Here is a 22,202-nt window from a genome sequence, read left to right on the forward strand (position 1 = left end):
ATATTTTTGACCCGACTCAACTGAGTTGAATACTAAAAGACTTCATTGTTAACTGAATAAATTCTCATACTGTCTGTATCTTCAGAGAAATACATTTCTGAAGAAACTGGCTTTTGCACCGTACATAAGGGGCAAATGATATCGGGTAAAGTTTAAAGCTTCAACAGAGTCAACACCTCCAGAGAAACGATACTGAGAAAATATCGTTTCTCAGTATCGAGAAACGATACTAAGAAACGATATACTCATACTCATTTAGTATATAAGTATACTAAACTCATATATAAATATATGAGTATAGTATTCATATATATAAAATACCCATAGATACATCCTATGGGTATTCTATATATAACCATAGTATACTATACTATATACAGTATAGAATACTATAGCCTACACAAAATGTTTGTGTCTGTCAAACATTTTGAAAAGCTTTTCTTCGTCCCGCCAACATCTTTATCCTCCTTCCTCTTTTGTTTTCTGTTTTATTGTACCCCTGATAGTTTTTTTTTCTACCACTCCATCGTTACCTCATTATTATCAAGAGTACTATATACGACGATTCAAATTTAAAAGAAAAAGAAAATATGTCTGAGTGCGTTCTCGAAAGGGCGTGTGCCCAAGCGACATGTTTGGGAGGGGAAGTGAAGGAGCGCCTAATCAGTGCCGTTCCTCTGCTATTGATCATTTCATACATGTTCAAACAGCTTTTAAATACAGAAAATGCAGAATAGAAAAAAAAATCCCGTTTTGGCGCCCGCTCTAGTGCAGCGCCCCTATGCGTTGCATACAGTGTATACCCACTTTTTGCTCCACTGCCGCTTAGACTTAATACTCTCAAGCCACCTGCTGACCGAAATGGGCGCAGTTTTATCCTTGCAGTATCAGTGCACAACCACTAGAGGGCAGCAAAGTCCAACAGGTTTCAATGACTCCACTCTTAAGTATCAAAATGAAATAAAATGACTGTTTAAATGTTTACGTATGTATCAGTTAAAAAAAAAAAAGCTGTATTAAACAGATTAAATCAATAAACATATATTATTTAGTGTATCATTTACACAAACAAGAGGTAAAATAACATACTTTAAATACAATTGTAACCACATGAAATTATGTTTAGTTAATTAAAAAAATTAACTAAAAATAATTAATAATTCACACTTGAACCGATTATATTTTGAAATAATATGCAAATATTTTAGTATTTAGTTACTGGAGTATTCACCCAATATATTTGACTGGTTGATCTTTTCGGCATGTCAATAATACTTACATTTATGAGGACGATGAAACTGAGAACTGTAAAAGAACAACTTTACATGTTGCTTAATTCAGTTATTTCTAAATTCAATTATGCATTTTATAAATGACCGAAACGATCAAATGATTATTTATTTAAATTATTTCCAGATTTCATCCCGCTATAAATATTTATTAAAAATTGTAAAAAAAAAAAATATATATATATATATAATTATAATAATAATTTTTAAAAAGTTACTAAATTGTGATAATTTGGGTCCTCCATAGTTTTAATTTATTGTTCTAGCTAATCTAATACTGTATTTGTGTTTATGTCTACCAAATCATTAGTTAGTAGATGGTGTGGTGGTAGATTATTATTATTATTATTATTATTATTATTATTATTATTATTATTATTATTATTATTATTATTATTCTGTGCTGTTGTGCTTTGTCAGGATTGGTACCGCTCGGGAGGAGGAGCCTTGTTACGTCCTCAGTCTTCGTGGAATCACACGCCAAAGCGGTTCCTCGCGCTTCCACACTCTTTACCACGCGCGGCTGGAGCGAGAGCGAGAGACGATGCCGCTGGAGGACTGACCACCGCCGGCTCCCTTTCTGCCCGGTGCCGCCTCATGTTCCGAGCAGACACTTCGCTGCGGAGCTGCATAGAAATGAGCCTAATGGCAGGTTGAATGAGAGCGGCCGCCGTGGAGGCTGCAGACCGACGCGCTTCGCCGAAGGGAGGCAAGAGGGGGGGAGGGGGACGCTCGGCCGTCTTGTAAGAGGATAAAGGAAGGACGAAAAGGGAAAGCGAGCTATTTTTAAGGCGGACTGTTTCGGTGACGCCATGAGCAGCGGAGCGGACGAGAGCTCGGTGCGGGTTGCCCTGAGGTAAGGATGCAGAGCAGAGGACCCTCCTCTGGAGAGATGCTCATCTGTCACACCTGCTAGGATCCGCACTATTCCTGCTTCAGCATCCCGCTATGTAAACACTGCATCCTAACCTGGATTTACACTTCTAGATCCATTTGTATTCCATTCAAAGTGCTTTATTTAACATTTAGCAGCATAAATCCTAACTTATCTGCATTATGAAGATCCTAGTGTATGTTAATATGGAGCTACTCCTTTTCAGTTTTGGCCTGTGGAGTGGATTTATGAATGAAAATGTTAGGTGCAGGGGGATTAGGCCTGTGCAGGTTGTCTCTTGTGCTCGGATTAGATTGTAATATGAGGATGGGGGATCACACTGTGCTTTTGATCGCCTCAAATAGATCACACTACTCAGCAGTACCTTCACTTTTAATACCTTGGATCTACTTGATCCGTTTCTTTGTTTTCAGGCTTTTTCTATTGTGTATTCCTGCAGTGTTTTTGGTTATGTTTTGATCTACTGGCGGAGCGCTGCCCCCGATCTGACCTTTGCCCCTCATTTGCTTGTCACTGACAGCATACTCAACTAAATCCTACCTATGTTTATCTGTGAAAAGAATAAAATTAAATAAACTAACATAAAGAAATGGCATGGCTTCACCGAACGCGAGTTTGTCTGCAAACATGCGTGTGTTTGTATTGGAATAGAGGAGCTGCAACGTCATGTGATCTGAGTGGAAGAGAGAGGACAAAAGCTGCTCCCTCTCATGTTTCTCGTCCCCCGCCTCGCTTGCCTTTTCTCGTTATTTTGCATTCAGACTTTGACCCAGAGCCGTGTTTGCTAAGCCAACTCGGTTTACAAGCCGGCCTCTCTCTCTCTCTTTCTCCATCTTAGATAATAAATAATCTATAAAAAGCAACCTGATTTCATCAGTGCAAGACAACCTTCAAGAGCAAAAACCCTTTTACTAACTTAAGGTTGTGGCAATTTTGCTTGTGAAAATAACTTATTTCAGCGACTCTTGCTATTGTATGATTGTGTACTCAAACAAGCTTCTCGGAGCATCACAAAATAGACTGCTGAACATGTTTGTTTATGTAATTTGTATAATTTGAAGTTTAATCTTTAACATTTTTTATTGGGATTTCATGTTTTAGTTCAACACAAACTACCACATAATTCTTAAGTGTGAATCTCAATCTCACTGGACGGAGACCATCTGTCATCACAAATTTTGAAGTCTTGTCTTCTACTCTCAGTTTCATAGGCTTCTGACTTTAACTAGACCATTCTGACACAGGAAAATATAGCTGCAGCTATATGTGTTGCCTCTAGCAGGGCTTTTTTTTGTTTGTTCAAGGTTAGCCTCCTCTGATCAGTTCATGCAAACTAATATAATTAATCGTAATGACATTTGCTCCAAAGTGACTCAGCGTGTAATTGTAAGGCGATTTAATGACTCAAAGCCAGTATGATCTTGTCTGAGGTCAGCAGTGTCTGAAAATGCTTTGTCACTGAGCTAAACTCACACACACACACACACACACACACACACACACACACACACACACACACACACACACACACACACACACACACACTGACAAGGTAATCCACTTCATGGTATCCTGACATAACTCTGTAATGGTAAGAAGATGGATCCAGCTGCTGTTTTACTGCAACTTCATTACAAAACACACTAGACTGCAGAAACTAATGCAACATTTTTGGTTAATTGAAAGAAAAATTGAAGATGATGGCAAAGATAGGAGCGTTTTGTAAGCTCTATGAGAATACCACAACAGGCTAACAAAAAATGCTAAAGTTTGTGTCTGTTTTGCAGCGTCACACCAATATGAAGTTTATAGTCTAAACTTCATATTGTTATTTAGTACAAGATATACAGTATTTAGACAACTGATATAAGGAAATTCTACAAACTAAATTAGATGATTCTATTCCCAACATGCTTTAGCATCTTTAGCATCTCAGCCACTATCAGATGAAGGCATTCAGCTCACTTAATAAATGATTGATGTACAGATTGTGAATGTATGATGCTTAATATATTAATAACATACATTAGAACTATATTAATACACCAAATATTGTACCTTTGTTGGAATATTACAGAACCTGATATTAGAATGACGGCAGTCCTAATTGAAATAAATGGAAACCCATTTTCATGTAGTCAAAAAGAGATGAGGCAAAATGTAAATTTATTTTCATTTAACTTTCATATTAAAGTTAAATATGATGCAAATCATTAGCTAAGTCAAATTTGCAGTTCATTCACTCTCCACAACTCAAATTGTGCAAGCAAAGCATGTGCCCCCCAATGATGACATCACTTCCCATATATGGTAGGGGAGAGGGTTTCTGACATTGGCCTAATAAAAAATTTTGATAAAATTTTTAAATTATTTTTTTAAAAATAATGCTCCTCAAACAAACTCATCAGATTTTGACATAGTGCGTTCTGCACCAGTCCTTTGTTAAGATATTAAAATGTGTTAAAACATTTTTTAAAAGTTGGTTTCTGATGACATGGTGAGACAAAACTAGGGCTGCACCGAGACCAAAATTTGGGCTGATATCGATATCCAGTATTTATATATTTGTCATGGCCGATATTTACTGATATTATGTATATTTCGGTTTCGACACCTTTGAAATAAAAACCCAATCAGAAACGGATAAAAATAAATATCGGTTGTTCATATTAGCCCAGTTTTATTTTTCCGGTCAATAAAAAATGACTAATATCGGCCGATAGCAATGTAGGTGCCGATATATTGTGCATCCCTGAACTAACGCATATGGACTTTCAGTGGATTCTCTCTTTAGCCTCATATAGCTACTACTGACCTGAGTTGATGTTGGGTATAGCCATAATCTGTGTTTAAAATTGTTGAGACACATTGGCAATATCTGTCAGCAGATGCATTAATACCTTTTGGTAATGGTGCTTTAATAGTTATTTAAATTATTATCATGTTGTTTCTTCTGCTTAATAGTTAAATCAACACAGATGGAGACTGATGACACAAATAGTTTTGTGTCGTAACAAAGAAAACAAAGTATAAATCAAAGTAAATGCAGTAATGTGTGTTTCTTAAATTTGTAAGACTTCGAAAAGAACACGTCATCCTTAAATTGACAACGGTGCCATTTGCATTCAGCGCCTAATAAATCACTCATCTCATTCCTTCGTAAGCCCCAAACCCCACCTCCACGTCTGTGTTTTCACCACAGCTAATCGTCATGGACACATTCTAATTATTCTAAACCTTTGTAGCTAGTGAATCTGGTCTTCTCTATCTCTGCCATATGGAGTCTGTCAGGCTCGGCTAGCAGGTCGCTGGCGTATACCTGCCTCAACTTGTGCCACTAATGCCGTCTTTTAACAAGTTCCGTAATCCGCCATCCCAACAAGACCACGGTGATGAATCGCTTTATCGTCTTTTTTTTTTCAGGTGTGGTAACGGACAAAAGGTGCAGGCTGCTGGGTACACAAAGGGAAGGCCCCAAATTTTGATTTATTAGTGGGAAAATGATCCTTTCTCATGTGTCCTGACAGTAGTATTAATCCTTAAATCCTGCTGGGAATCTCAATTGTAGTATTTCTACCTTGATGACAGAGAACAATTATGTTGCTATGTTACACCTACCTTACTTCACTGTCCCCCTAAGCAGCTGCCCCTTGGCAACTTTAGGTGTTTTGCTACTTACGTATTTGTGTCTATATTTTGTTTTACTGTTGGACACACCTGTCTTTTATTTAATTAAACATTGAAAAGAGGCACATAGTGGCGAGATGAGGCATTTGAAAACAAAACTTGCCTGTTATTAAGTAGACTATGTCAGTAACCTTCAGTAATGCTCCTGTATCTCTAAGTGGTACAATAATTGTACTTTATCATATTGTCAAATGTATTGATGTTAATTGACATCTGGAGCCAACAGTAAATTGAAGTCAAACTGTTAGTTTTTAGAGGTACACAATTATTATTATTAAGAATTTATCACGATAACACTAAATTCCTATTTACAATTTTTATCAAGTTAATGCGTTTCTGCTCGTTCTGAATTTAAAACAAGTTCTAGTTCTGAAAAAAATGTAGAGACTTGCTTATTTTGGCAACAGGATTATGTGTAAATGAGACAAGCATGAAAAGTGCAACAAATTGACCAAATATACCTTGACTAGTTTTTGTGGTTAGCTGTTGTTAGCTGCTAGCTGCTGTTAGCATTGTCCAACGGCTAGGTTTCAAGCAACTTCTATAGCAGCAAACGTCTGTAACCACTAAAGAAAAAAAAAACAATTTTCAAGGTGAGATTTTAAACTAGGAAGGGAACAAATGTTTGTTTATAATGACACAATCTGTAAAGTCGTGGTATGAAGAAGGTGCACTTGTCAAGTCTAGAGTTTGAATATTTTGATACACTCTTTATCAAGTGTCATTCTACACTGAGGAATGTAACATAACAAAATCTACAAGTACAACACAAACACCTTAGATACACACAAATAATAAGAACCTAAAGCTTAACGAATGGGAAGCATTAGCCAAAACTTGGTCGTTTTTACTCCTCGTCTGGAAGAAATCCTTCTTCTTTTGACCTTTTTACGTCACATTTGAGAAGAAAGACCTCTTGTTTCCGACATAAAAGCCGCATGTGCACATGTGTGTTCTTTGCACACATGCATAATCTGCTGTTCGTCCAGGCAAATCAATCCTAAATATTCATGAAGGAAGTCAAGCGAACTGAGACACAAAACAAAGCAAGCAGCAAGCCAGCTGCCAGCTGATGCCATGTGATATTCCCCCCTCAAAGACATTCGATTAACAAAGGTTAATTTATTATGGATTCCACAGAAGAGTTTGTGGTAGGCTTTAGAAATTCATCATGTTTTAAATACTGCTTTCTTCATCTCCAAATGAGCCTTGCATTCTTTTATTAATTGTTATCTGTCTTTCTAAGCATTTTCTGCATTTGAGTTCATTTCATACACGAGTCATGATTAGGTCACGCTGCCCTTGTGAGAGAAATGTTTTCCATGAAGCTAAAAACAGTGCTGGAGGCCAAACAATGTATGTGTCCTTTGTCGCTGCCAATCCAGGTATCATCCACCATGCTAGCCTTGCTCCTCCGCCTCTCTCTCCTTCCTGCTGGGTGACCTTTAGCCAAAGAAGCACTCAGTACTCTGCAGTCAGCGCTCTGACAATGGAACGGGTTCTGTCAAAGTCGCGGGTGTGCTCAGTGAAGGGATAGCGGTCAGTCACCACACCAAAGGAAACCAAAAGATGGCCTCAGCGGAAATAAATCTCCCTCTTTTTTTCCGGGTTTTCCACTCCATTTTGCGTCATTCCCAGATTCCCTCCGTGACTGCCGTTTCCAGATCAACTCCGGAGTTCAAAGTCTTCTTGAGTGGCGGTGAAACACTCCCAAACAGTGTCGACAAGATGTTAAATTATGTCTAATTTCATTTGCCTGTCCAAAATTCTGATGATTCTACACCAGTCTACTCTACCCAGCTGGAAAGCACTTCTATAGAGAACTTGTTTCAGCTTGAGTGATCCAATGAACAGGCCCTTGATGTCAAGACCAGCAGCAGGACAATAGAGACTGTTACTGAGATGCACTCCCACTGGATCGTGGTCAGTTACAGCACTTAACATCTCTGGATTTATGTCTTTCTTGTTTCTCTTCAAGGCCGCCATCAGACTTTAGCCTTCAAAAAAGGCATTACACAAGCCAGCCTGGTCCATAACCATAAGAATAAAAATACACGAGCGCCTGCTGGCTAAACAAAACATATGCTTTTTCCTATATGTGGTTGTTACGCAAGCGAGCTTCTCTTAAGAGATTCGTCAGGCAATCTCCAGCTACTTTGGTATGAGCGTTGGGTGGGTTTTATTGATCCCTGCTCTGTTCTTGACCAATTTTCCCGATAATGACTCTGGTTTCTCAGGTGCAAACGTAGCCTTACTGCCTTACTGTTCGCACCGTCATTGACAGGATGATTTGATGTCTTCACGCCAGTTCATGTCTTCGTTTTTTACCCCTCTACCTGCCACTGTATTCTATAGTACATAAACTACAGTCCATCTTTAAAGAATAATATCCATTCCTATATATTGATCATGAGGCTTTCTGAAGATCTTCAGCTCCTTAGTTGTCTGCTTGAACTACGAGTCAAAGCCAATTTAGGTAAATACCACACTACTTAGACTACATGTTGTAGTCTGAGTTGTACATTGAGCAGTTGACATATGCCACTGGAAACAAGGCATATAATGAGATAGAGCTCCAGTTATTCAATAATAGGGTTGTATTACAAACACGTTTGGGAACTTGGACATGTTTATTTGCCAAATTGTGCCTGATTTACGGCCTTATAAACATGGGGATATGATGATGTCAGGTGATGATGTGCTTGTAAGTCTTTTCGGAGCCTCTGAAGGAACAGTCTTGTTTTCTGCTGCCTTTTGGGCTCAGATGTACCTTTCTATTTCTGGCAAGGCTTTCTGTGTCGTCAGCCGGACACAAACTGGAGCGTAAACAAAATCCTAAGGGTTAGGTTGCAGGGCCCTGAATCAGGACTCAACGCTCTCATTCTTGTTAACGTTGGTGATAGTCAATCCTAAGGGGAATGGCTGCAAATCTAGGGAATTGACGGTTTGGATCGTTGTCAATAGAGACTGCTGTCAGCAAGCAAACTGATGGTGCGTTATTCAAGATGGATGACATCAGCGGTCAGGTATCTCTCTACTGTTCTTGTTTCTCCATCTTTACCCTAATCTGTTGATATCAAGAGGGAGCAAACATGACTTCATGAGTGATTTATGGATTCATAAGAGTAAAGCTTCCAAGTTTGATCATGTAGGACTTATTATGACATCATACAGTTGAAACCAGATATCTACATACACAGAATAAAAAGACACATGCACCCAAAAAGATTGTTCCAAGTCTTTAAAAGACAATTATCCCAGTACTGAACAACTGTATGTTGGCTTAGGAATTTGAAGAAAGTTACAAAATAAATCTCTAAAAGGTTCATTTATCATTTAAAAGTAGAAATCATTTTCGGTAATTAGTGCACTTTAGTCGAACTTCAATCTGAATATTATGTGTATATATATTTTTATGTACACACCAATTCTTTCACACTTGGAATCCAATTTGACTCTTTATTTTGTTACACAAATAAATATGTCTTTTTGTTTGTTGAAATGCATTTAATCACTTAAAACACTAAAAAGGATGAATAAAACTCTCAATTAAAATTGAGAGAGAACAGCTAGCAGGATTGCTACACGTTCCTGCTGCGTAATTTTATTACTATCTCAACCTGTGGTGTAAGAGAGGTGCAGTCAAAGCAGCACAAGTATAATTTGGAATTAACTTGTTTATTTTACAGCGTATTAAAACAGCTTAAAAGGGGCTTTGTAAAATCGGAGCTCTTATGTAAAGCCAAATCGACCATAAAAAGTTGGTGTCGGTTTGTGCTTATATTGCAAACTTTTACTACAGAGCAACCGCCAGTAGAGTACTGAAAAGGAGAAAGAAGCTGCGCAAGTTAGAACTGGCTGTTCTCCAAAACAAACATAGACAAGGCGAAGGGTATGGAAAATGGAGCAGAAGCAGAGCGGACTGGGTTTTGTAGAGGTCAAGTAATATGATTATGTCTTCTGGTTAGCGCCCTTTCAATACAATCTACACATCAATCGTCCCTTAGACTCGTATAATGAAATATCTTAACATTTACGTTTTCTTTTCTTATGGACTGCAGCAAAAGTTTGACAATCATAACTAATCCCAAAAGAACACATACATACATATGCTTGACCAATAAGCATGTGACGCAAGCATGTGACCTGACCTGTCACAATAACAAGTTTTGCTGGACGATGAATTGTCCCGGAGGTTATTGCTATAGACGATAATATTGTTTTGAGACCAATTTCAAGTAATAATATAACGGCAGTGCCATAATAATGCAAGACCCCATTCTTAAAGATGTTCAATTCTGATTAACATATTTAACACTGGAAGTGGAAGACATTTTAAGTATTCAAAATAAACAAAACGACAGAAACAACTAAAGAAAAAGAATTATAGCGACTCTGTAATCAAAATTGACCTTCAAAAAAGGGCCAGTTGAGACCAAAGCACCAGAATGAAGACACTTATCACCCCTGTTTTGGTAGAAAGACAGAAATAAACAATGCAAATGGAAGTAATTGAGTCTATTTTAATTTATCAAGCGATTAATTGACTTATTTCTTATTGCGACAGGCCTATTTGTGATGTTTCCAGTCATTTCCTACTGCGTGTACTCGTCTCTGTTCGAGGTTCACCTGTGATTTAGCCTCGGTTTATTAGATGGTGCACAGAGATTCTTAATGTTGTTGGGTGTCTTTTTGTTTTTGTCTTTGTTCTGATGAAAACAACCACTCAGATCGGGCGTGTATTCCTTGTATAATAATCCTCGTTCCTGTGGTTTCCTTTGTGTAACCGCTCTTTTTCTTTCTGCAAACATATCTTTATTCTAAAAGTAAAAAAGATATAGTGTTGCTATGGTTTTGGTGCAGACTCAGTTTAAACAATAACTCTTTGATTTATTACTGTCACTGCGAGCACCCATGAGTACCACCGTTATTATTCTGGATTAGAGTCCTGTGTTGAGTTTTTGGGAAGGTGGCCAAAAGGGGATTATTGTACATTCAACCCTGTAATGCCTTAAATCACTCAACTAAATCACCGCCTGCTCAGATCACCTGAGCCCTATGGCTGTAATGCTACAGTCGGTTTCACTGGGGACAATGTGGTTTAATGAGACCTTTTGAACACGTTTGTCCGTGATTGTAGGTGTTGGAGGTAAAACAACTGAACGTTTCTCCTCTACCGAGCCCACCACAGTGAAACCACAAAAAATATTGCACTTTGGGGAGTGGCAAAGTGCTAAACTGATTATTTATTTGTTTGTTTTACTAGTTAAAGTAAAATATAGTAGTGAAGTTATTCAAATGCAGATATTGCGAGAACTATTTTCAAATTTAGTTTGTGATTGAGAGCTTATTTAAATACACTGCGAAAACAGTTTTTAAAAAAATAAATCAGATTTCTTAAGAAAATGTAGATGTAGACTTTGTGAGAAGATGAATTGGATTTTGGATACGTTTAGGATGGCTCCCCATTCAGGGTGGCATCAAAACCAGGGCAGCACAGAAATTCAGAATTGTTTTCTTCTTTTTTTTGTTGTTTTGTTTATTTCTATGTCTTTAATTTGCCGTTTCCTAAGTTGAATGTCTCCAGACACCTCGAACTCAAAGTACTATTTGTTAAAAAAAATAAAACTCAAAATATTAACTTTAGCTAAAAAATATAAAGTAGTGTCACTGGCTCCTCTCCTGTTGTCATCAGTGCTGTGTAATCCCCTGGAGGCTTTTTTTTTTTTTTTGAAGAGATATGCTCTGAAGTCTCACAAACACACGCATGCATACACACACAGTGACCTCTCTGTAGATCACTTATGTGTTCACGCTCCCATTCTCCTTTTCAGACACACGCACACACACACACACACACACACCCGCACACATATACGCACACACACACATACACATACACACACACACTCATTTGGACAAAGAGAGAGACTTTCATGCTTTTCATTACATCCAAAGACTCATACTGTGGTGAATGTCAGTCTTTTTTAATGTAAACACACACAAGTGTACAGTACACACAAGTACTGCACATAGAGTATAAAGCAATGCTCTCTCTCTCCTCTCTCACATACAGCTTTAACGTCTGCCAGCTGAAAGGCACAAAAGCAGTCATTTAACTAAAGCTCTCAGGTGTCTGCTTATGTTTTGAGTTTATTTCCATTTATTTATTTATTTGGGTTTGGATATAGCCTAGAAAAAACAGGATTTAGAACCGGAAATTTTGCTCCCTACTCCTTACTATTATCTCAACACCTGAACTGGGTCTCAGACTTGTTTTTGCTTAAAAATTAAACTTCATTCTAAATTTTAATTCCTTAGAAAACATCTAGATATGTTATCTTATGACAACCTCTATGTTTAGTTTTAAAAACTGGGTCAGGCTATGATATAATAAGAAAGTTTTTTTTTTTTAAGTGAACGAAAGCAAACAGAGCAATTTCTTAATGAAATCCAGGGCGGGACTGTTTGCTTAGAGCTCACTTCTCGCACCCTCCCTCAGGACTGAACACTGAGAGGTCTGTGTATGGGAGTGTGCTGGTACTGCAGGGTTTTCCACATGTATAAACACACACATTACACAGTAGCTACCCTCATCTGCCTTCTCCTCTTGTAAATAGGTACACTTTTGTCATTACTCCCACAATAGCTTGTCATGGTGTCCAGTGTTTTATACTCCTTAATTAAGTGCTGCTAAAAAAATCTTCTAGCAATTTAGAAAAACAAATGGTTAACTGGTACTTTAATTTATTATAGCTTCTTTGGTTCATTATTAATTTTACTTGTTGTGTTTACTGCTAACTGGAAAATGTTAGCATGCTAACACATTGAAGTTTTTTTGTTTTTTTTATCCTATTACTTAATAGATGCCTGGCTGGACTATTTCATAATAGTTAGTGATGAACACAAAAACATTATCAGTTTATCTCAAAATTTTTGAAAAGCTAGAAACCTCATCATCATTGTTTTTTTGTGCTAATTGTTAGAATGCTAATGGATTGAAGTTTTGTTTTTATCTTTTTTAATAGATAAAAACAAAACTTTAATACTATCTAGTGTAAAATAAACCTAGCTAGTATAAAATAAAACTTCTGAGCTTTATTTTAGACTAGCTAGCAACAGACACAAAATACAATTTCTTGTAAAGCTAGAAAAGTTATTATTGTAATAATAGTTAGCATGCTAACACATTGAAATTTGGTTTTATCTTACCATTTAATAGGTGCTGGGTGTATTTTATTTTATACCAGTTAGTGACAAAACTAATCAGTTTACCACTAACTTCTTTCAAAAACTAGAAGCCTTGTCATCATTGTATTTTGTGCTAATCATTAGCATGCTATAGCTTTGATATTTAGTTTTTAAATTAAAATGTAATAGGCTCCTGAATGGGCTTTATATTAGTCTAACTTGTAATTGGGGCAATTGGCTTCTTCTCACAAAGTAGCTAAAAGAAAGCTAGTGTTGGGTACTAGCTTGAAATTGTTAGCATTCTAACACTTTAAGCTTTTACCAACATGTTAGTAACAAGCTGAATTCACACAAATTCTGATCTTATATTGTACTCTGTTTTATTTGGGAGTTGAAACTTAGGAGTGATCTTCTACTGAAGCCAAATGTGTGGATAAATCAGGAGGATTTAGCAGAGCAGCTGGTAGATTATGTTTATGTAATGATACTACAATTTCCAAGTCATTTGGCCAGCAGTGATGGCACAGAAAAAAATAGTTCAAATAAATTAGACCACAGGATACTTAGCAACCCTGAACAGGAGCACCTAGTTTACATACTTTAGATCAACATTAGATTATTTTACTTATTTTGCTCATGGTTAAAATGTCTCTTCGCCTCTCTTTTTTTTTTTCTTTCTAGGATCCGTCCTCAGCTGGCTAAGGAGAAAATCGAGGGCTGCCACATCTGTACTTATGTGATGCCTGGAGAACCACAAGTGGTCCTCGGTAAGGACAAAGCCTTCACCTTTGACCACGTGTTTGACATGGACACGCAGCAGGGGACCATCTACACCCACTGCACAGAGCGACTCATCGAGGGTTGCTTTGAGGGCTACAACGCCACCATCTTTGCGTACGGACAGGTTGGTCAGCTGATATCTCTCGGGCATGCCTGCGCGCGTTTCAGTGCAAATAACGCAGCGCGCGTGCGCGCTCATGCATCACTGTCTGAGGATTTCTCAAGTTTGTATCTCTCAAGGTAATGGAGCTGCTTCAAGAATCCACAGATATTTGGCAGTGCAGGGCATGAAGCTGATTTTATGCCTCACCACCTCTGCCGGAGCAGCTTGACATGTTTTAACCTGCCCTCAACACCACAGCTTCAAATTGGCTCACTTACATTAGCCTGAGAGGGAGAGATGGAGGAAGGAGTCTATTACCCAATCAAAGCAAAGTGAGGACAATCTTATCTCATACTCGAGCACAGAAGTAAGCTCCAAAGTAAAAACATATCCTGGAGACATTGAACGCTTGCTGCACTAACCTGTCTGTGGACAGCTGGGATTTCCCAGGAGGATCAATAACTCATGTCTGCAGCTACTGACACTGCTGCAGCAGTGGCACAAGTTTTCACAGTTTACTGTATTTCCTTCAGTCAATGAATGAATTCATGTGGAAGCACTAGAGAAAGGTAGTTTTGGAGTGGTTTTAAAAAAAATGGTGGTGTTTTTTTGCCTTTTTGCGCGTAAACTGTGGCCAGTTATGCCTGCATACTTTCTGGAAGCTGTAGGACTACTGCAAAAAGAATAATTCATGAACCATCAATTATTTTTCCTACATTTCTCTTATTTTATTTGACTCTAGTTCTTATTTTCATAGGCATGGGGTATGTTTATATTTTAAGACCGGCTTCTTTGTTCCATTGTTTGTTATAATAAACAGATGAACATCAGTTTTCCACGTAGAAAAGCTCTTTTATTAAAGATGCACATCTGTCCATTGATGCACTTGTTACCCTATCCCTAAATCTGTCCGTCCATTTATCTACTAATAAATGGACTGTCCAGAGGGACTGTCCATCCAACCGTCAGTCTCTCTGTCCATTGATCAAGCATTCAGTAAGAAAAGATTCTGTTGTGTCCTTTGGACTACTGGTCCATCAGTCTGTCCAATACAACATTCCATCCAAACATTGATTAAACTGTCTGTCCTTTATAACATTCATTCATCCAACCAACCATCAGTACTCCTATTGATTTATCTATTAATCCAACATTCCATTGTTGTCTTTAATCTATTCATTGATCCACCAATTGATCTGTTTCAACAACCCATTTGTCTATCAGTCCAACAGTTCCAACTATTGATCTCTTTCAGTGAAACCATGAATCCTCGTCTCCCTTATCAGTCGATCCATCAGTTTTTCCATTCACTGCTTTCCTTCCTTCCTTGCAGTGTCAACTTGTTTGTAGGTTTCACATCCTCATAACGGCAGAATTATCTGCAATGAATTAAAAATTCAATCAAACAAAGTTTGTGCATATAGATTTAGAAAGATAAGTGGTTGAACAAAGGACTTCTCAAAAAAACCAAAGGCAATCCTGGTTATAAAAGTGAAGTTTTATATTTTTTGGGTCAGAAATTGATTGGGAAATCTGGAGACGCGAGTTTGGAAAAGTTTGATAATTTGACCTGAAATTGCTATTATAAGACTTTGTTGGAGGTTTTAGTTGTTGAAAAAATGTAACGGACAAACGACGCAGTTCATTCTTTAAATTGTAACTCTGCTGTTGTGCCTCATCTCTGCCAAGTGAACCGGATTTAACCGGAATAAAATGAGCAATGTCTGCATTGGGTTAATATTCTTTCTGCGCATTCGTTCCGCCTTTACTTTGATGTATTCTCATCTGAGAGCTTCTGACTGGGGAGCAAACATTCACGCAAAGAAACCACAGGTGTGATCTTGGAGAAGTCACACAAACCTCCACATGACGTATGCTCCTCCTGCCAGGGTCGTTTTTATTTTATTTTATTTTAACGGTTTCAGCAGGGAGAGGCAGGGTGACGCATGAATTTAAACCCAAAGTTGCATTCCTCCTTTGGTCACCATGGAAATCGCCCCCTTCCCTCACAACCCACCGTCTCTCCCTTTCACCCCCAAGTGTGAAGGAGGGTTGACTAACTGAAGCAACAAGATGAAGTTTTTACTTCTTTTTTTTTTGACTAAAATAAAGAAAACAGACATTATGGAAGAAGCTAAATTAAAGTTGTGTCCTCCCGTACCCAGACAGGTTCAGGTAAGACGTATACCATGGGGACCGGCTTTGACGTCAACATCGGAGACGACGAGCAGGGCATCATTCCGCGCGCCGTCCACCACCTGTTCAGGGGGATGGAGGAGCGCAGACAGGCGGCCACCGAGCAAGGCAGGCCCGTCCCCGAGTTCAAGATCAACGCGCAGTTCCTGGAGGTACGCCAACTCTCTTCCAGGTAGATCAAAGCGGAGTCAGAGCGACGCGTTCGAGCGCTGGCAAATTAAAGCAATTTTTCAGGGCACGGTCTGAGCTCTGAACTCGCTGATCTGGAAGCATTTTGGCTCAATTAAGCAGACGCTGAAAGAACACGCTGACAGCCAGAGGTCAAAGGTCTGCCGTGGGTAGTTAAAGTGTCCCGGATGACCTCCAGCGTCATTAAACTGTCATTAGTTTGTCGCCGAGGTCGACTTCCGGCTTTATTTTTAACCGACACCAAGTAGCTGCTGACAGCTGCCGAGGAAGCAGCTGAGTGTTAGAAGATGACAAATCATTTTCTTGTGTTTTACCTGTTTTTTTGTTTTTTTGTTTTGTTTTGTTTTTTGCTCCCTCCTGGATTCTAGCTGTACAACGAAGAGGTGCTGGATTTGTTTGACACGACCCGAGACCTGGAGGCCAGGAGGCAGAGATCCAACATCAAAATCCACGAGGACGCCAACGGGGGCATCTACACCGTGGGGGTCACCACCCGCACCGTGACCTCGGCTGCTGAGGTCGGCTTTAAGCCGCCAGAATGCTCTGGAAATCTGCTGCTTTTTAAAAAATGTTGACACTAAATCTTTATGTGCTTTTTATATAATGCAACCTCCAATATAGATGCAATTAAATGAGTTTTCTTTTTCTTTTTTTTTACATCAAGTTTTCTCTTTTTCAAATTACTAGCGCCACAGAATTAGGACCCATACTGTTTTCTTTAACCCAAATGTAACCAAAGCAGGAGAACATTCAAATAAAACCAATGAGCAATGATGATAAGGGTGATAAGAAAGATAAAGAGTAAAGAATTACATTTTATGGTCACCATAGTGACAACCAGGCTTTCTACAACCAGTTATTGCAAGGTGTGGCAAGGAGAACCACAATTGTAAACATGAGAAGCTTGCTAAGTTTTACCAGAAATATAACCTGGGATTGTGTTTTGTTTAAGTGAAGACTAAGATAGTATTGCATGTGAGGGAAAGCCCCTAATGAATAAAGCCACTGAGGCCCAAAGCAAATAGTGAGAGATCCGTCTGTATCAGCAGACTAATTAGTGCTGCCTTATTGTTTAAACGGGGTTCTGTAATGTAGAAACACCAGGAGTCCCCATAGCAGTGCACTGGTTATTCTCTTCAGAAATCCCAGTCATTTCTTAATATGATTTTTGTTTTAATTCCTTAATTGGATGTAGAAACATTACAAAGTTTCAGTGTGACAAAGTTTCTGAAAGAAGATCTTGTTTGAAGGCTTGTGTCAGGTTCGCTAATAAGTGCGGCGCTTCCTGTATTTTCTTTGTTCACCATAGTGATTTCGGGATATTTACAGCTCATGTGAAGCTTTCCAAAATGTTTTACTACTCAACCCTTATTGCAGCAAACAGCTGTTGTGGGCCTGTTGAAGCACATAAGAACTCTTAAAAATAATGTAACATTTGCCTGTGAAGGAAGTGGAAGGATTTATGATTTAAAATATTTCAAATCTGTTTATGTTGTTGTCTAGAACAAAGAGCAACTGTGAATGGATGGTACATAAGTCATTCAACTTGTGTCAAAAGATTTTATTTTGTTTTGTACCTTTTTTAATCTCCTTATATGCCGATGACACCCTCCTTGTTTTTCCCTGTGTTTCTCAGAGTGTGCAAATGCTCACATTGTTGTCTCTTTGCCCTATAACAGATGATGCAATGTCTGAAGCTGGGCGCCCTGTCCCGCACCACTGCCAGCACACAGATGAACGTTCAGAGTTCGCGCTCCCATGCCATCTTCACCATCCACCTCTGCCAAGTCCGAGTCTGCTCTCCGGATAACAATGTAGGAAACGCATAAGGCTAAAGATTTGAAAACTGTCCCCACTGGTCATAACCAACAGATTTAAAGTTCGAGTGTTGCACATGTCGCTCCTTCTCATCCAGGACAATGTCACTGACAACCGGCTGGCTAATGACTCCGAGATTGATGAGTTTGAGACTCTGACCGCCAAGTTCCACTTCGTGGACCTGGCCGGTTCCGAGAGACTGAAGAGAACCGGAGCGACGGGCGACAGAGCGAAAGAGGGCATCTCCATCAACTGTGGACTGGTGAGGAAGCAGATTCTGATCTGTCAATGTGGAAACACTTAAGTGGCAGATCACTTTGGGTAGCTGAGTAGGGGAACATTTCCATGGAGCGACAGAGACCGCTGGTGGTTAGAGAAGCAAACACTCTTGGCTCTCCTCAGCTTGCCTTGGGAAACGTCATCAGCGCTTTGGGAGACCGCAGTAAACGTTCCACCCACGTGCCTTACCGAGACTCCAAACTCACCCGGCTCTTACAGGACTCTCTGGGCGGCAACAGGTTTGTGGGTCCGATTACTACAAGGCGACATTACAGGACACATGTTTATTCATTTCTTTATTTGCCAATTTTCCAGCCAAACTGTAATGATCGCCTGCATCAGCCCGTCCGACCGAGACTTCATGGAGACTTTGAACACGCTGAAGTACGCCAACAGGGCACGAAACATCAAAAACAAGGTGATGGTGAACCAGGACAGAGCCAGCCAGCAGATCAGCGCCCTGAGGACGGAGATAGCCCGGCTGCAGATGGAACTGATGGAGTACAAGACGGTAGGACAGGGGAACCGGGGTTGTTCAGACATACAAGAGGAGCTAAAGACTTGACTGACAATCTGGCTCTATGATGCACAGGGGAAGCGCGTCCTGGGTGAAGACGGAATGGAGGGAATCAACGACCTGGTCCACGAGAACTCTATGTTGCAAACGGAGAACAACAACCTAAGAGTGAGAGTGAAGGCCATGCAGGAGACCATCGACGCCCAGAGGACCCGGCTGACGCAGATCCTCAGCGACCAGGCCGGCCAGGTGTTGGCCAAAGCAGGTGGGCTCGTAGTTTCAGACTGTATGTCACTAACTTTTTGGATTTGAAATCTTAACCAGTCATGCCGTTGAAGGCAGGTTTCTGGAAATGTCACGTTTATCTTTGAGGACGTTTTCCTTAAAGGGAAACTCAACTGTGTTTTATCTGTTCACAGGCGAGGGCAATGAAGAAATCGGGAACATGATTCAGAACTACATCAAAGAAATCGAGGAACTGAGGCAAGCTTTTACAGTATTCATTTGCTTTGAGCATCTCGTCACATAAAACAAAAAGTTTCAATGTTTTTCGTTGAGATTTTATATGTGTATATGTTTTATATGTTATTATGTTTTTTGGGGGGGTTAATAACTGAATAACAAAAGATGCTCAATGGGAGGTTTTATTTACAGAATAAAACCACACTACTTGAGGAGTTCTGGATAGAATATAATTACGGACAAAGCATTTTTTGTCATCTTAATTGCAAAATGTAAATATTCTTTGTAAAGTTTCAACTTGGTGTATTGTTCTTTCAGCAAACAACCTTTTTCTTTAGTTTGTATCCTCCAATTAATCCACAGATTACGACGTTATTTGATAATTATTTCAATTATCAATTGATCGCAATTGATTCGATTAATCGCTTCAGCCCTAGCATGCAGAACGCGATTTTTCAGATGACGTCTAAATCTCGACTTTGCGCGTCTCCCAGGGCGAAGCTTCTGGAGAGCGAGGCCGTGAACGAGGGCCTGAGGAAGAACCTGTCCCGGGCGTCGGCCCGCTCCTCGCTCTACGCCGGCCCCGCCTCCTTCCCCTCATCCGCCCTCATCGCCCCGGAGAAGGAGGCCAGCGACGTCATCGAGATGGCCAAGAAGAACCTGCAGAAGCTCAAGAAGATGGAGAAGAAGAAGAAAAAAAGGTGCGGCGCTCTTTCTTTGAGAAAGTTTGAGACGGAGACTCCGTCTTCTGCGGCGTTTCCGTTGGGCTGCTCTGTCTCACTCTCTGTCCCTCTGCTGTCTTGTGAACTGCCCCTGTTCTTGCTCCCGTCTTCTCCACGTAAACCTCCCTCTTACCCCGCCACGTTCTCTCTAAAGGTTGAGGCGGTACGAGGAGAATCAGCACCTTGAGGCTGAGCTCGACAGGTCTGCACAGAATCGCTCACAAAATGGAACATCCAGACTAACGGATGGCATTTTGAATTAATCATTGACCCAAATCTTCTAACAGCTTCTTAAATCGACTAACCCTGACCCTTTTTCAGTCCCTGCAGGTGGTTTTTGCTCCTGAAAGGAGTTCCTAAATGTTTTTTGTTCTTTCCTGCACTCTAAAAGATGTTCTGTTGAACTTAAAATTTTGGATTTAAGTCGATCATTCTAGAAGGTATTCCAATGAAGTGTGCCGGTTTTTTTCTTAATTTACGTTTTGGCTCTGGATGAGTAACAGTTAGTCATGATTTCCTTCCTGCCATGGTGTGATTCATGATGCATTCACATTTAACAATCATCTCAATTCTTCCTCCTAATCTGACAAAATCTCTAACTGTTTATCCATAGCTGCTGAATGAACAGGATTGAACTTTTTTTTTTCTTTTTTCTTTTTTTTACAGCGTCGTCAAGGAGGAGCTCCCTGACAACGACCAGGAGAGAAGCAATGAGGAGGCGGAGGGGGTAAGTGGAGTTGAGATAGGAGCTCTTATTTTGAGATGTTTCATTTCTTCTTGCAAGATATGAACTGCGGGATTTGCTAAGCACATTTTTAAACAAATTGTTGTAAGATTCATTTCTTCATTTCATTTTCATATTAATTTTTTATGCACTCTGACACCAAGTATTGGAAATCATTGATTTCATTTTAATATACTATGCAATTTATTTGATTTGTTGCGTATTAGTGCGTTTGATTTATTTTATTTTTTCCCCTGTTTTGCAGGAGGTCAGCGGCCATGAGGACGGAGAAGACGCAGACGGAGAAGAGGAGGACTTTGATATAGAAGGAGAGGAGACGTCCGAAGGCTCCGACTCAGAGGAACTGGACGAGAAAGGTGAGAGGTCGTGCAGCGACAAAGCAACAAAATCCCACGCGACGGTTATGGAACTTTATCCGACGCTGCGTTTTTTTCCGCGCAGAGAACGTGCAGGCCGACCTGGCCAACATCACGTGCGAGATCGCCATCAAGCAGAAGCTGATCGACGAGCTGGAGAACAGCCAGCGACGCCTCCACACCCTGAAGCAGCAGTACGAGCAGAAGCTGATGATGCTGCAGAACAAGATCCGAGACACGCAGCTGGAGCGGGACAAAGTCCTGCACAACATGGGTAACGCAGAGTTTAACTCCTGAAAACCCGAGTCCAAAATATTTATTTTTAGCTTTTTATTTCTTTCTTTTCTTTTTTTTTTCCAGGTTCGGTGGAGTCTGGCACAGAGGAGAAGGCCAAAAAAATCAAGGTGGAGTACGAGAGGAAGCTGAGCAGCATGAACAAGGAGCTGCAGAAGCTGCAGTCGGCCCAGAAGGAGCACGCCCGCCTGCTGAAGAACCAGTCGCAGTACGAGAAGCAGCTGAAGAAGCTGCAGCAGGACGTGACCGAGATGAAGAAGACCAAAGTAAAGCTCCCCGCTTTCCATTCCGCCAGCACCAATGCCTTCTTTTGATTTACGTCAAGAAAACGAGAAAATAAAACTACGAGAATAAAGTCATAATATTACAAAAATAAGGCAATACTACCAGAATAAAGTTGCAATAATATGAGAATAAAGTCAGAACATTACAAGAAAAGTTATACATGAAAAAAAATTTATAATGAGAATAAGGTAGTATTACAAGAATAGTCATACTTTTTATTGTCATATTGTTATGACTTTATTCTTCCATGATCTTATTCTCATGTTAATACAACTTTACTTTCATATTATTTTGACTTTATTTTCATTTCGACTTCATTTTCGTGATATCATGACTTCACTCTAATTTTTGCGACTTTATTCTTGTGATATTATGACTGTACTCTCTTAATACT

At 39.6% G+C, this 22,202-nt stretch overlaps 1 protein-coding gene across 3 annotated transcripts in view; it reads left to right on the top strand.

Moving 5' to 3' along the window:
* Positions 1-1,762: 1,762 nt before the first annotated feature.
* LOC103459533 (kinesin-like protein KIF21A) overlaps positions 1,763-22,202 on the top strand; it is a 30,589-nt gene continuing 10,149 nt past the window's right edge. For 2 of the 3 annotated variants that reach the window (XM_008401171.1, XM_008401172.1), the window contains exons 1-16: positions 1,763-2,145; positions 13,744-13,966; positions 16,111-16,293; positions 16,699-16,848; positions 18,010-18,144; positions 18,246-18,410; positions 18,551-18,666; positions 18,743-18,938; positions 19,020-19,209; positions 19,364-19,427; positions 19,901-20,107; positions 20,283-20,330; positions 20,795-20,855; positions 21,118-21,229; positions 21,315-21,503; positions 21,590-21,789. In XM_008401171.1, coding sequence (XP_008399393.1) covers positions 2,102-2,145; positions 13,744-13,966; positions 16,111-16,293; positions 16,699-16,848; positions 18,010-18,144; positions 18,246-18,410; positions 18,551-18,666; positions 18,743-18,938; positions 19,020-19,209; positions 19,364-19,427; positions 19,901-20,107; positions 20,283-20,330; positions 20,795-20,855; positions 21,118-21,229; positions 21,315-21,503; positions 21,590-21,789 — 2,283 coding nt within the window. In that variant the 5' untranslated portion in view covers positions 1,763-2,101. The remainder of the gene's footprint in view (positions 2,146-13,743; positions 13,967-16,110; positions 16,294-16,698; positions 16,849-18,009; positions 18,145-18,245; positions 18,411-18,550; positions 18,667-18,742; positions 18,939-19,019; positions 19,210-19,363; positions 19,428-19,900; positions 20,108-20,282; positions 20,331-20,794; positions 20,856-21,117; positions 21,230-21,314; positions 21,504-21,589; positions 21,790-22,202) is intronic. The other variant, XM_008401173.1, reaches the window with a different exon arrangement.

The sequence above is a fragment of the Poecilia reticulata genome, linkage group LG23 (genome assembly GCF_000633615.1).
Source record: "Poecilia reticulata strain Guanapo linkage group LG23, Guppy_female_1.0+MT, whole genome shotgun sequence".
NCBI lineage: Eukaryota > Metazoa > Chordata > Actinopteri > Cyprinodontiformes > Poeciliidae > Poecilia > Poecilia reticulata.